Raw genomic sequence first — 14,464 nt, 5'->3', positions numbered from 1 at the left:
ACAAGTCTGATTGTGGGAAGTGAAGGAAGGCTCGGCCCGCTGTGTAAGGAAAACGTACGGGATATTATCTGACAACGTTGTGTCATCTGGAAATCTCCTTTAATGATTTTTTTAGTGGTTACAATTGTATTCTATGAGGTCGGGGACGGGGCTGTGACAACTTATCAGACATGATCTAGAGGCTGGTGGTCAGCAGTGATAGATGACTAGCTGTTACTATAGTATAAGGTGTGTGGATCTCATGTCTGATCACTCAGTGATGTCAGCGACAAGGGGCGGGGCCGTGACAACCTCTTACAATACATGACACATAGAAATCAGTTTTCGTTAATGATTTTTATAATCAACTTTTATTATTTTATTAAAATCACAGTGGCACAAAGTGTACAAAACCCTACAAACAAGTGACCCGGCCTCCGCTCTGATATCGTACGATCGACAGGAATTGGCGTCTCCATAGTGTCACGCCTGTAACCTTGGCCCAGTGTCAGTAGTTTTTCCACTTGAGGCTCGGCGTGTTGTTTCCCTGAAGTTAGAAAAATATTAATACAATCGTGAGAAGGCACCGTACCCCAAAATTGTGTGCACCAATAGTGGGGTGTCTCGCTGAACCCATCCGACGTTTATGTTCTATCTCCTGCTGATTGGATACAAGTCCGTACATTTGGCCTGGAGCTCTTGGTGCTGCAGATCCCTCAGATAATGGCGGCCTCGGCCTGCAGTGGGGGATGGGCGAGGGCTGCCAATGGTGCATTCACTCAATTTATATTAAAAATAGAGGAAACGTTTTTTGTTCTCGTCTCGTTTTTTGTGCTTTTAATAAAATAGATATTTCTTCACAAATAAAAATGATACAAAATGTTGCTGCACTTCACGTCAGTGATGGCGCTCAATGGCTACCATGATGTGTCCAGGAATGGTGAAGAGATCGATATCCCCGATTCTGTGCCCTTCAGGTTTGGCCCTATAATTACTCTATCCTGCCTCTCCCCCCTTCGATTAATTCACAGTTTTCTGCTTATAAAAGTTACATTCGGAGTGCGGAGTGGAACCTGCAGATGTGAGTCAGTATAGGAGTACAACTCTCGTCCTCCACGTCCTCACCATCAGTGCTGTGATCAAAATAATTAAAAAAAAAGTGTCAGGACATGTTGGTCCAGAGTTGAAGCACCAGTAGTGTGCACGGTGTCGGCGGGCTCCATGTTATTTCCCTGAGAGCAGCGCTGGAGCATAGTGAGGCTGGGCCCGACGCAGTTCCTGCTGCAGCTGTTCCTTCAGTGTGGAAATCTATGGATGACAAAATGGCAGATGATAATGGAGGACCTGACTGAGCGTTCTGGGGATGTAATCCCACCGGGGACCAAGCTGTACCTGCTCCTCCAGGCCTCTAATCCTCTGGCGGTGTGCCCTCTCCCGGGCATCTAGTGTGCGCTCGGCCTGGCTCTGTGCATTCCGCAGTCTCTCGATTTCCAGCTGCAGCTCTTGTCGGTGTCGTGCTGCCGTCTCCATCAGGCTCTGAGAATGTGTCTGCTCCATGTCTGCAATCTGAGCCTGAGAAGAAAATCGGGGGATGGGATCGGACAACAAATTGATCTACTGGAAGCGGATTCTATGGGCAGCAAGCAACAGACAGTTCTGCTCTAGATGCAACATGGAGTGAGGGTTGATGGGGTCAGGATAAGCGGCAGCAGCAGCGAGCGATCTAGAGCTCCACCTTACAGGATTTATTCCAATATAATATACAAACTGTTTTTTGCCTTCCAGTCACATCCAGAGCTGCAGTCACAATTCTAGTGGTTTCTTCATCTCAGATTGAAAGGCTTGATAGAGCTCTACTGCCCCCTGTTGTTTTCATGTCTGCACATCACCAATAATGCAAAAAACCAAGGCCAATGCATTATGGGATCTCTGCTAAGCAGCCAACGTATATTTGTCAGCTTTGGATGTGACTGGAGTATGTGATCACTAAAGCAGAGGGTTTACGCATTATGTAAAGGATAGGATGTTGTGGGAGAAGATGGTACATGCAGGAGGCCAGGGATAAGCTCAGAAAACTGATCCTGTGAGAGTCAGGATAGGAGATGAGAGGATGGAGGGGGTTGGGATGTGGGGGGGCAGGCACGCCTTAGCACTGACTTTCCTGACTTCTAGGCCTCACTCACCAGGCTGAATGTGATCTTGCGCCTAACCCTGTATAACTGTGCCTTCATGGGACAGCGGGGAAGGGGAGAAAGAATGACATGAACCAACCAAAAAGGAAGACAGAGCCCATCCAGCACCAACCACTTCCCTACACTCGGGCTCGGCCTGTAAACACTGCAGTTAGTACAGAATGACTCCTACCTCCAGCACTTGCACCTGCCTCTGCGCCTCCGCCAGCTCCTGCTCCACTGTAGTCAGCGACCGGTCCAAGCGACCCCTTTCGGCAGACAAGCGCAAAGTGTCCTCCGCTGTCTTCAGCTTCTCTCGCTCCACCTGTAGGAAGAGACCAGCTGTAGGTACATGACTACATTAAAGGGGTATTCCCATAACTCTTATTCTGCAGCCTGAAGGCTCTGTGCTCTCTTCACTTCCTGGATTTCCCTACACATTGCTGGGCGGGGTTTTACTTGCTCTGCTATCTGCTATGCATTACCACAGTATGAAGCTGATGTGGAGACTGATGTAGCAGAGCTGGATTTGGGTCAGCTTGCATTACATACAGAGGTAACGGACTCCTTATCTCAGCCCTTGTCAGCAAAATTCAATTAAACCGGCTGATAAGTGGAAAAGCTGAAAATAGACAGCACGGTAATCCCGGAGCTCTCACCTCCCCCCTCCCCTATTGAGGAGCGCCGTTGCTTGTCAGCCCCTCCTGAGAGCAGGCAACTATGTCACTTGGGAAATGAGCAGATAAGCCCAGTGGCCATAGAACCACAGTGTCAACAATGAAGTGAATAAATTAAGATAGCGGCCAAACAAAGCAGTTTTGATAAATAATGTATTTAGGAAAAGTCTTAAATCCACATAAACTAGCAGTATAGATAGGATGCTTTTCATGGGACAACCCCTTTAAATACCCCACATCCTCTGAGCAGAGGGAACTTTATAGATTGAGGCCATATAATGTGGGATAGATGTGATTTTATAAGCCAAAGTTACGAGTGGATTCACTAAGAGAGAAGTATAAATGTTGGGGTACAGGTGACTGCGGTAGTTGTTGCTTCTCTCACCTTGTCCAGTGTTTTCTTCAGGGCATTCTTATCCTTCTCAAGGCGCAGGGATGAGCGCTCCATCTCCCGCTTCTCCCCCTCTAACTGAGCCACAGCACGCTGCAGCCCGGCCAGCCGCTCCTGGAGTACGTCTCTCTCGTCTTGTAATTTTTGGAGGTTACGGAGAGAAACGCCTTCACATTCCTGCCGCTGCCGCAGAAGCTGTAAAGAGATGAAGGTTCAAATACAAATTAATGGATACATATGGTGGTTACAGGACAAAAATGGACCCCTACAAATAACATAAATGGTAACTGACCTCCTGTAGTTGTCGGACCTGTCCTTCCAGCTCCACATGGCGCAGTTCTCCTTCTGCCATTTCATCCCTCAGCTCCTGAATCTGCTCAACTAACCCCGTATTCTGCTTCTTTCCATCCGCAACAGCAAGTCGCGCTGCCTCTAGACGTTCCTGGTAAAGTAACATCAGATACCTCAGCACATTCACAAGCTCCTAATACTTTGTTCAGAGGAGCAATGTTCTGGAGGGGTGACACAGTTACACAGGACTGACCTGCAGGATGCGTCTTTCATGCTCACTGGTGATCAGCATCTTTTGAAGTTGTCCCATCTTCTCTTGTGAGGAGCTGGTGCTGGAGTTGCTCTCGGACAGGGCGCTGGACAAGCTCTGGACTTTCTCCTTTAATATATTTTCACTGTCCTGAACCTTCCCCAGTGTTGTGTTCAGGCGGTCGACACACAGCTGCAATGCACCCACCTTCGCTTCACTATCTGACAGCTGGAGAGTGCAAGAATAGGGTTGTCAATACGTGAGCACCCTAAAAATCCATTGTGTGCACACTAAACTGATCTGCTCCATTCATTAAATACAATACATGGAGACAGGAGGTGATATTGTAAAAGAAATGGCATCCTGTTCAAATCCTTTAAGCATAAGTAAAGGGGGAGGCATCACTCCTGACTATTCTAATATTACATTACTTATCCTGTACTGATCCTGAGTTACATCCTGTATTATACTCCAGAGCTGCGCTCACTATTCTGCTGGTGCAGTCACTGTGTACGTACATTACATTACTTATCCTGTACTGATCCTGAGTTACCTCCTGTATTATACTTCAGAGCTGCACTCACTATTCTGCTGGTGCAGTCACTGTGTACATACATTACATTACTTATCCTGTACTGATCCTGAGTTACCTCCTGTATTATACTCCAGAGCTGCACTCACTATTCTGCTGGTGCAGTCACTGTGTACATACATTACATTACTTATCCTGTACTGATCCTGAGTTACATCCTGTATTATACTCCAGAGCTGCACTCACTATTCTGCTGGTGCAGTCACTGTGTACATACATTACATTACTTATCCTGTACTGATCCTGAGTTACATCCTGTATTATACTCCAGAGCTGCGCTCACTATTCTGCTGGTACAGTCACTGTGTACATACATTACTTATCCTGTACTGATCCTGAGTTACCTCCTGTATTATACTCCAGAGCTGCACTCACTATTCTGCTGGTACAGTCACTGTGTACATACATTACATTACTTATCCTGTACTGATCCTGAGTTACATCCTGTATTATACTCCAGAGCTGCGCTCACTATTCTGCTGGTACAGTCACTGTGTACATACATTACATTACTTATCCTGTACTGATCCTGAGTTACATCCTGTATTATACTCCAGAGCTGCGCTCACTATTCTGCTGGTGCAGTCACTGTGTACATACATTACATTACTTATCCTGTACTGATCCTGAGTTACATCCTGTATTATACTCCAGAGCTGCACTCACTATTCTGCTGGTACAGTCACTGTGTACATACATTACATTACTTATCCTGTACTGATCCTGAGTTACCTCCTGTATTATACTCCAGAGCTGCACTCACTATTCTGCTGGTACAGTCACTGTGTACATACATTACATTACTTATCCTGTACTGATCCTCAGTTACATCCTGTATTATACTCCAGAGCTGCACTCACTATTCTGCTGGTACAGTCACTGTGTACATACATTACATTACTTATCCTGTACTGATGCTGAGTTACATCCTGTATTATACTCCAGAGCTGCGCTCACTATTCTGCTGGTACAGTCACTGTGTACATACATTACATTACTTATCCTGTACTGATCCTGAGTTACATCCTGTATTATACTCCAGAGCTGCGCTCACTATTCTGCTGGTACAGTCACTGTGTACATACATTACTTATCCTGTACTGATGCTGAGTTACATCCTGTATTATACTCCAGAGCTGCACTCACTATTCTGCTGGTGCAGTCACTGTGTACATACATTACTTATCCTGTACTGATGCTGAGTTACATCCTGTATTATACTCCAGAGCTGCGCTCACTATTCTGCTGGTGCAGTCACTGTGTACATACATTACATTACTTATCCTGTACTGATCCTGAGTTACATCCTGTATTATACTCCAGAGCTGCGCTCACTATTCTGCTGGTACAGTCACTGTGTACATACATTACATTACATATCCTGTACTGATCCTGAGTTATACTCCAGAGTTGTCTGCAGATAAGTGTCTATTTTGGTTTACATCTTAGTCATTGTGCAGGGCCTGTTATAGGGTCGGACACTGACTGCAGGGGTGATCTCCAAAGATGATAAAACTCCAGCGATAAGACCTGATGTAATAGATAGCCCTGCACCATCTGCTGTGCTCACCTGTCTCTGCAGTCCTTCTATCCGTTGCTGTATGTCTTGTATCTCAGCCTCTCGGTCGGTGAGCACCAGTCTGACCCTCTGCAGTTCTCCTTCCAGTCCTCTCCGTGACAGCTCCAGTTTAGTGTTGCGATTCTCGGCAGCGTCCAGCACTTCCTTCAATCGTCGCTTGTCACTGTCAAGTTTTGCTTCATTTGCTTTCATTTTATTGACTTTCTCCTGATGCACAAATTAGATAATTCAGCAAATAAAGGGTAAATATATAATAAAAACCCATCAAACCTATGTCTGAAAGCATTCTTACTCTGAAACAATTTTTCCACACCTGCCTAAAACCTTTGCACATCACTACATATCCCCCTACAGATGATACCTGAGATGCCCTGTGCTCGTTCTCGGCTGCCTGCAGGCTACGTTCCAGACTGGCGGCTTTCTCCAGTGCCATCTTGCGCTCCCTCTCATAGCGTCTCAGTGTTTCCTCCTGCAGGATGAGGGTGGTCTGCACATTACTGAGCTTCCCGTCTGCACTGCGCTTCCCTGTAGTGAGGTAAGAAGAGGTAATAATACTAAATACTATAATAAAGTAGGAGCCTTATACTTCTATTTATTCACACGTTGCGATGGACTCCCTCTTTCCTCCCTCACCCATATAACCCTGCACCCCAAGTCCTCTCACCCTCCTCCATCTCTGACAGCATTTTCTGCAGCTGCTGCATCCGGGTGGTTGCTCCGTCCTTCTCGGCCTCTAGCTCCACCAGTTGCCGAGATGTCGTCCCCACTTGTGTGCGCAGATCATCCTTGCAACAAAGAGAGAAAAAATCCAGAGTTCACTCAGGTGATGAGTAGCACACTCACTGAGACCAGGCCGATGTTTCTCAAATGTCAACCTCCTTTGCAGTAGCCCCAGACGCCAATGGTTGGTGAAGCGTGCTCGCCTTCAGAGCCCCTAATGCCCTGCCAGTGATATTACAGAAACCTGTCCTCTATATCTAAGCAACAGACATTCTCCATCTAGTTCACCCAAGGTATGGTCACAACATAGTTTCGAATACCTCACTCCCATAGGAATGAATGGGAGCGGGCGAACAGCAAGGGGTTAAGCCCCGGCCACTTCCATTCATTCCTATGGAGTGAGGTATTTGAAACTATAGTTTTGAATACTATTCGCTCATCTCTAGTCACAACATGTCCTATAGATCCAGGGGATGACAGACTCCGTACACTTTGTTATACAGGTCAACAATCGGTCTGCTTCTTGTAAGTATGACACTAGGGACAGATCATGTGAAGGTGAAAAAATACACAGTGACCATCTGACTCCATTTCTTACCCTTTCTCGCTGAGTGTCTCGCAATTCCTGAAGGAAATCACGTAGTGCACCTCGAATCACCTCAGGGTCAATGTCAGCGCTCAGCTGTTCCCCACGTGTGGGAGATGTGGTCCTCTCTGGGGTCTTGCTGCGTTCTGGACTGCCTGTGCGGGGGATGGGACTGCCACGTCCATCAGTGGTAGTCGTGTAAGTGTTGTCAAATCCTAGATAAAGAACAGACTGTGATGTGGACAAAGTCTTCCATTATGATCAATTTTCAGTGTTATTTGTATACTGAGAGTTACCCTTCAGCGGTGAAAATGTCCTCTTGGGGGAGCTGCTGCGGCCTCGTATGACTGGACTTGGTGTTCTTCCAGTGCGGCCAATTCCCAGTGTCCTCCTCAGGGCGGAGTGTACGCTGCTCAGTTTAAATTCTAGCTCCCTCTTCTGCCCCTCGAGCCGGGACAGTTCGGCCTCCAGTCCGTGCACGCGGCCTTCGCTAGCACTCAATTTCAGACCAAGCTGGGCGGCCTCCTCCTGTGAGGCAAGGAGTTTTATCTCCAGGTTGCGAGTGTTATCCAGAAGCTTCTTCTCATTGCCTCGTGCTTCCTCCAGGTTGCCCTGAAGTTCCTTCTCTCTGAGGCTGAAGTCAGTCTCCACCTCAGACAGCTTTCTCTGGAGAGCACTGAGCTGTGGAGAGAGAAGATGTTGGTTTCTGGGCCCATGGTTCCCCTGATCACACACACGGACACATACTCACCTCTTTCCTGGCAGCTTCACGGCCGTTCTCCGTCTCCATGAGCTTCTGTTTCAAGGAGAAGCTATCTCTGCGTGCCTCTTCTTCTCGCTGTTCACAAAGAGAGAGACGTGCCTGCACCTCAGCCAGATCTCGGCTGTGCTTTACACCCTCATCATCCAGAACCTTCAACTAGAAAAAGATATCAGAGATGGGAGATGAAGCATATACTGAAAATATTGTGAAATGCAAGACAACAGATAAAGCATGCTGGGATTTGTAGTTGTAGTGGACACCAGGGCACTATAAATGTTAAAGCAATCCAAGCAGATAGCTTCTGAATCCACTTGAGGTTACATCAGGGCTCCATCTGTCCTGCTCACCTGTCTGCGAAGATCCTGCAGTTCTCTCCGCGCCTCCAGCCGTGACCGTTCCACCTCCCTTAGGTTGCTGCGCAGATCGGATGCCTCCTTCTCTGAAGCTGTTCGAGACTCCTCCAGCACTGAGAGCCTCTGCTCCTTCTCCTCATTAGAGCGCTTCAAGCTACAGGGGTGGACAGAAAATACAGGGGTGAACCCCTGGAACTAGAGCGCTGCACCACATCTTCCTCCATGACAGCTCTGATCTGGTATGTGACAGGATATATGGTGGTGTATGATAGGAGACACTGTATTACCTGTCATATGCTACGTCACAGAAGCTATGGTGCATGATGGGAGTTATAGAGTGCTGTGTGCTTAATGGCCCTCATGTAAACTAAAATGACTTCCAGTAAGTGTTGCGGCTGAGGAACAAGTTTTCACCGCACAGCCGCAGGAACGGTTCAGTACCTGATGCGCTCACTCTCGGCCCGCCGCACTGCTCCCCGTAGCTCCTCATTAGATTTCTGCACGGCTTCCTTTTCTTTAGACTCGTCGCTAAGATGTCGCCGTAGGTCCAGGACTTCCTTCTTGTGAACCTCCACGGCCTCATGACTCTCCCGCACACGTCGGTGAGCCTCAATCAGTTCCCGCCGCACTGCGTCCCTGGCGTCCTCTACCACACACAGCTGAGTCTTTAGCTCCTCTACCTAAGAATGACCAGAGAGGGCGCTATGCATTATGTCACCACATTCACTACATAGTAAGCTTATGCACATAAAGCTAAATCAATCTGTGATGTAAAGTATTGTCACTTTCTAAAATACTCTTCATTCCATGTCCTTGCCATTATACATGTAACATCTTAGGTGTTGTCTCTTATATTTGTGACATGGTGGATGTGTCTATTGTGCGATCTCTCACCTCCCGGAGCGCAGACTCTCGCTGTTTCCCCAGATCTCGGGTTTGATCGTGGAGACTCTTCAGCTCCCGCTCATGAGACACTAGCGATTCTTCATACTGAATGCGGAGACTCTTCAGCTCAGAGTTCAGAGATATGATAGTGTTCTGTGAATAAGACGCGGACCTTCAGCTTCACTAGGTAGATGGTCTCATGTGTCACCAGTAATTTCCAGTCTGCTGTGGTGTCCACTGGTTCAGAGATTATAGGATTATGTCCCTCATACTTACCCGGTCCTGTTCCTGCCTCGTCTGGCTCTCCCGCTTGTGTCGCTCCATCTCCATGTTGAGGGCAGTCAGGGTACTGTGAGCGTTGCTCAACTTCTCACTTAGAGATGCCTTTTCTGATTCTTTCAGTGACAGAGCCTGGGACATGAGAAGTGACACTGGATTATAATGTGATGTTGTTATATTACTCTGACCCTGTTGCTGGACCCTGGGATATTTGTTGCTCTCACCTGCTGCTTCTCGCTCTCGGCCTGTAACAAGCTGTCATCTCGCTCTTGCTGCAGAGCTGTAATCTCATCACTCAGCTCTTCCCGCTCCATCTCATATCGCGCCAGCAGTTCCTCGCGCTCCTGTGTCAGCTGGCGGAGTAACGCTTCTTTCTCTGACTGCAGCTCCAGGCGGACGGCATCCTGCAACACAATTCACTTCACTCACATTTATTCCTCAGAAGCCCCGGGACAATAAATAAAGAACCTGCTGGGGCCTGTGGTTCCACAAGACAGTGACACATTTAGTGGCTACTCACTTTCTCCTGCAGCAGCCTCTCCACATCCTCCTCATGGGCTTTCCGCTTGCTCTTCAGGGTGATCTGAGCTTCTTTCTCCATATCACTCAGTTGTTGGTTCAGAGCATCCTTGTCCCGCTCTAGTTTAGAAAGTTCAGCCTCCATCTGTCTCCTCACAGAGCTGATCTCCGCTAGAAGACCAGACACAGGCAGTTATCAGCGCTGGAGATACAACAATGGAAGTTCTCATCGCTCAGCTAGGAAAGGGTTATTTTTACTCTTGCAGGGTTGTTAATCACAGCCCTGGCCTCATACACTGCCCCTAAGGTCCCTGAGACAAGAGGTGATCTCCATATCAGAGAAGCCCTCCTGCTCCAGGATATCTCTGCTCATATAGCTATATCCTTGGTAGTACGAGTTATCCCCAGGATGGCGGTCCCCATCACGCAGGTAAATTCCTATTATAACATTATCACTATTACAATGCTCTGCTTTCTGTGTGGATGGTAAATTCAGTCATCAGATTCCTCAGCAGATACAGATTATATTCCTATACAGAATCTTAATGCATGGCCTGGTTTTATACTTAGAGGTTGGGCCGTTATGGACAATTAACCCTTATCCAAAGGGCAGGGGATAAGTGTCTGATAGGTGAGGGTCCGAACTGATCAGGAGGACAGGGGACTGAAAGTGACTTGCGCTCCATTCACTTCTATGGGGCTGCGGACGCTGCTGGAGAATACAATCCTGGTAGTTCCATAGAGGTGAATGGAGCTCTGGTCATACAAGTGCACTAGTGCTCCATTGACTAGAAGGCCTTAGGATGAATTTTGGTCCCCCCTCCGCTTGTTCACTGGAGACCTGGCGATTGGGACTCCAGCAATGAGACATTTTCCCCTATCCACAGGGTCACTGTTAAGGACATGGGTCATTATTTTTCCATTGTCACATTCTGAAAGCCATAGCCATGTCATTTTAATGGTGATATAGCCATACGAGGGCTTGTTATTTGTGCAACAAGTCTTCTACTGCAGCATTTTGGGAAACATTTAGCTTATTGATCTCATTTTATTTCCTTTTTCATAGCAGGATGGAAAAAAATAGTCAGTTTTGCCATCCTTGTCTTTTATGTTCTAAATTTTGTGCAGTCCCCTGGCCATCCCATATAACATGTTACCCTTATTCTACCATCCAGTAAGATTATGGTCATATTCAGTTTATATTGATTTTTTAGGTTGTACTACTTTTGCACAATAGAATCACTTATTTGTCAAAAAACAATTTCTTCTTGGGTTATATTTGAGGTTTTTTTTTAACCATTTTTATATATTATTTGGAATTAGTGTGACCAAAACACAATTTTGATAAATAACTGGATAAATAACCGATAAATGGTCACGAGCTGTGTTTTCACCACTCTCAACCATTACAGAAGGATGTCGGCGATGTGCTATATCTGAGAGAAAGTGAAACCAAGACTCCATCAACGCAGGATGTACTGGGACTGGACACACTGCTCTATGCTGTACACCAGGGATACTCAACTGGCGGACCACGGTCCAAACTCAGACTGCGGCCGCCAGCTGTCCAGACCCTTTCATTATGACGGCGGACGGGACAATTGCCAATATCTGTTGTCGCTTAGTGTAAGGGATCAGGGCCTTTGGGGAAACGGGAGGCAGATGAAGGCCCGGCTGCTGTTAATGCTAATTATGTGTGGGGGCATCCATGGGGAATTATACTGTGAGGGGTACTAAGGAGCATACTGTATACCTTGCAATGCCTCCCTTGCCAGCCGTAGATTCTGGCTTTCTCCCTCTAGCTGTTCTTTGCGGTTTGTCGTATGGATGAGCTGCTGCTGAACATCAAACAGTGCCGTCTCCAGCGCCTCTTTCTCTGACCTGTGGAAACACACAGTGATTGGGATCGGGGTCCCTCATTACGGCCAGCCTCTCCCATGGAGCTTCGAGGTTTGTCTGTGTCACTCCCAGAGTGGCTTGGGTTGCTACCTGTGTGTTTAGTTTGCTGCTTAGCTACATGCAGCAGCCAGCCCCTGTTACTGATCACACTAATGCTGCCTCCTAGTGGCTGAGAAACATACAGCATGTAGGTGCCGAACACTCAAATACAGCCCAGTACAAATACAGCCAAACACTCAAATACAGTAATAATAATGACACCTAGTAGTTGGTGATGAGTTCAGTACATATGTACGGTATAATTATGGGAGGGGGCGTGCTGGATAACACTGGTTATGGATCTAGGACCAGGTCACTGGTCATCCTCATCGTGTGAAGCTATGGAACCTTATATACCTGAGTGCGGCTATCTCCTCAGACTGGGCCCGGTTCTCCCTCTCAGAGGCGGTGAGCTGGACCACCAGGCTGCCTTTGTCTTTCATCAGTGTCTCCTTCTCTCTGGAGGCGCGGAGGAGACTCTCACTGTGCTGCTCTACCTCCTTGCGGCTCTGCACCAGGTCCTCACTTAGGCTGTTCTTCTGACGTGTCACCTAGTGGAGAAAGGAAGAAGTAGTGGCCGGATCTGAAGACAACTTACGCCATGTATTAAGCCTACCCACAATCAAGCTATAACCCATAACCTAGCTGCTCCACCTTCCCAAAATCTCCCATCCTTGAAGTATATCCATACTACCTCTCTGTATATAAGCGACCCACAATGCCCTGTTCCTGGGAACCTGCTCTTACCTGTCCAAGCTGTTCTTGTAGGTGCGCTTTCTCTTTACGCAGTGAGTGTAGCTCCAGAAGCAGTTTCTCTCGGCTCTGTTCCATGGCCTGCAGGGAGTTATCCAGCCCAAAGCGTTCTGTGTCCAGCTCCAGCTTTTCCTGCTCCAAACGAACCAGCTCATCCCTGATCGAGGCCTTTTCTTGTTCTACTTCATGCTTCTGTCCCTGCAAGGACATCCGTTCTTGCTCTAACTGCAAATGAAGATAGAAAGTTGAGTTTCACTGCAGCTCTGGATGACTTGTGAAGTCTTTTCCTCCACCAAATCCCTATGAGCATCTGCAAGTTCATCCCTAAATCACCACAAGACTCTTTTCACGCCAGCTCTTCCCTGATTATACCCGGGCAGTCCTCCACATTGCTAGATCACACTGAACTTGATACTTTGAACTGACAAAAGGGCTACAAAATAGTAGTAGTTGTACAGTAGGTACTCTATGTCAGTAACACATCCCCCCTGGTACTAATCACACAGCACAATGGAGGTCATCCAGCATTGACACCACACCTATATCGCATACCTGAGCAATGATTCTGTTGAGCTCAGTCTTGTCTTGGGCCAGACTCTCATTCAATGCACTCATTTTGGATAATGCATCTCGTAGAGTAGCTTCTTCCGTCCTCTGTCTATTCAGTGCCAGCTCCAACTCTGCCCGGTTAATTTCAGCCTGGAATGTAATAGGGGGGTAGATACTTTTCAGTGTCTGCAGTACTAAACATGGTTGTTGCTGGATCTAATTGTAGATGTGCAGAATAGTATGTGAGGTACATTACTAAAAAGAAAGCAAATTATTAAATCCACATTCAAACTCCCTGCTATTATACAGGACTGTAATGGCCTCCTAAGAAGCATTGAAGAGCTGGTCCAATGCAGTATAACCCATACATAGAGGATCAACTTTCAGCTTCAATTCCTCATTATTTTCAAGATCCCTATTTGCTGTCAGTGAATATACCAGATGTTGAAAGCTCGTCCTAACCTGGTCCTGTTCACGCAGCTGTTGGGCTTTTTACAATTTATTTGTGCCAATAAGAGCACACATCTAACACAGGATTATCTACACAGACTGTACAATTATTAATCCTTATGTATATCATGTGCATTGTTTCCCAGTGGTCAATATTAATATATTGACATCACTCATTTCCTCAGTCTGTGCAGGCAATATGTGCAGTACTCGCTCTAAATCCAAACTGTGGTCATTCTGTACATTGTTCTGGATCGGATCCTACCTTGGAGAGTGCCTGGGCAATGTCCGTCTTCTCTGCTTCCTGCACCTCCTTCTCCAGGCTGGACTGATGCAGAGATTCCTTCACCATGACCAGCTCCTTTTTGAGAGCGGAGAGTTTCACCTCCAGCTGCTCCTGGGTCTTGTGCCTGAAGATCAAAGTTACTGTGTCAATACAGAGCGCTCATCCCCCACTCTGATGTCCGATATCCACCATCTATCTCTAGGAACCTCTATCTAATGGACACTAAGCTTCTCCCAGTCAGATATGGAGCCTACATCCGACTGTATCTCCTCTGGGTTCTCTGCTTTATGTGGCCTCTGGACCGTAGAAAATGGTGAGTGAGGGTTTATTACACCAATGTACAAATCTACGTACAAAATGCAAAAAATGAATGTTCTATAAAGTAAATGTGCTCTTAATGGTCCATCTGATTGTTATACACCTATATTTGTGAGATTTATAGAGTTAAAGGGG

At 46.9% G+C, this 14,464-nt stretch overlaps 1 protein-coding gene across 2 annotated transcripts in view; it reads right to left on the bottom strand.

Moving 5' to 3' along the window:
- Nucleotides 1-381: 381 nt before the first annotated feature.
- The window catches only part of CROCC (ciliary rootlet coiled-coil, rootletin), a 33,613-nt gene continuing 19,530 nt past the window's right edge, over nucleotides 382-14,464 (bottom strand). The window contains exons 15-38 of one of the 2 annotated variants that reach the window (XM_075277827.1): nucleotides 13,991-14,135; nucleotides 13,279-13,425; nucleotides 12,721-12,951; nucleotides 12,331-12,524; nucleotides 11,789-11,916; nucleotides 10,037-10,206; nucleotides 9,741-9,920; nucleotides 9,514-9,648; nucleotides 9,247-9,390; nucleotides 8,794-9,032; nucleotides 8,347-8,506; nucleotides 7,988-8,155; nucleotides 7,533-7,917; nucleotides 7,249-7,451; nucleotides 6,595-6,715; nucleotides 6,292-6,455; nucleotides 5,922-6,137; nucleotides 3,763-3,987; nucleotides 3,511-3,660; nucleotides 3,213-3,413; nucleotides 2,344-2,475; nucleotides 2,163-2,204; nucleotides 1,372-1,551; nucleotides 382-1,287 (exon numbers count right to left, since the gene is read on the bottom strand). In XM_075277827.1, the coding sequence (XP_075133928.1) occupies nucleotides 1,204-1,287; nucleotides 1,372-1,551; nucleotides 2,163-2,204; nucleotides 2,344-2,475; nucleotides 3,213-3,413; nucleotides 3,511-3,660; nucleotides 3,763-3,987; nucleotides 5,922-6,137; nucleotides 6,292-6,455; nucleotides 6,595-6,715; nucleotides 7,249-7,451; nucleotides 7,533-7,917; nucleotides 7,988-8,155; nucleotides 8,347-8,506; nucleotides 8,794-9,032; nucleotides 9,247-9,390; nucleotides 9,514-9,648; nucleotides 9,741-9,920; nucleotides 10,037-10,206; nucleotides 11,789-11,916; nucleotides 12,331-12,524; nucleotides 12,721-12,951; nucleotides 13,279-13,425; nucleotides 13,991-14,135 (4,144 nt within the window). In that variant the 3' untranslated portion in view covers nucleotides 382-1,203. The remainder of the gene's footprint in view (nucleotides 1,288-1,371; nucleotides 1,552-2,162; nucleotides 2,205-2,343; nucleotides 2,476-3,212; nucleotides 3,414-3,510; nucleotides 3,661-3,762; nucleotides 3,988-5,921; nucleotides 6,138-6,291; nucleotides 6,456-6,594; nucleotides 6,716-7,248; nucleotides 7,452-7,532; nucleotides 7,918-7,987; nucleotides 8,156-8,346; nucleotides 8,507-8,793; nucleotides 9,033-9,246; nucleotides 9,391-9,513; nucleotides 9,649-9,740; nucleotides 9,921-10,036; nucleotides 10,207-11,788; nucleotides 11,917-12,330; nucleotides 12,525-12,720; nucleotides 12,952-13,278; nucleotides 13,426-13,990; nucleotides 14,136-14,464) is intronic. The other variant, XM_075277828.1, reaches the window with a different exon arrangement.

Source organism: Leptodactylus fuscus, chromosome 6 (genome assembly GCF_031893055.1).
Source record: "Leptodactylus fuscus isolate aLepFus1 chromosome 6, aLepFus1.hap2, whole genome shotgun sequence".
In the NCBI taxonomy this organism is placed as follows: Eukaryota; Metazoa; Chordata; class Amphibia; order Anura; family Leptodactylidae; genus Leptodactylus; species Leptodactylus fuscus.
This window is presented reverse-complemented; position numbering and strand designations above follow the sequence as displayed.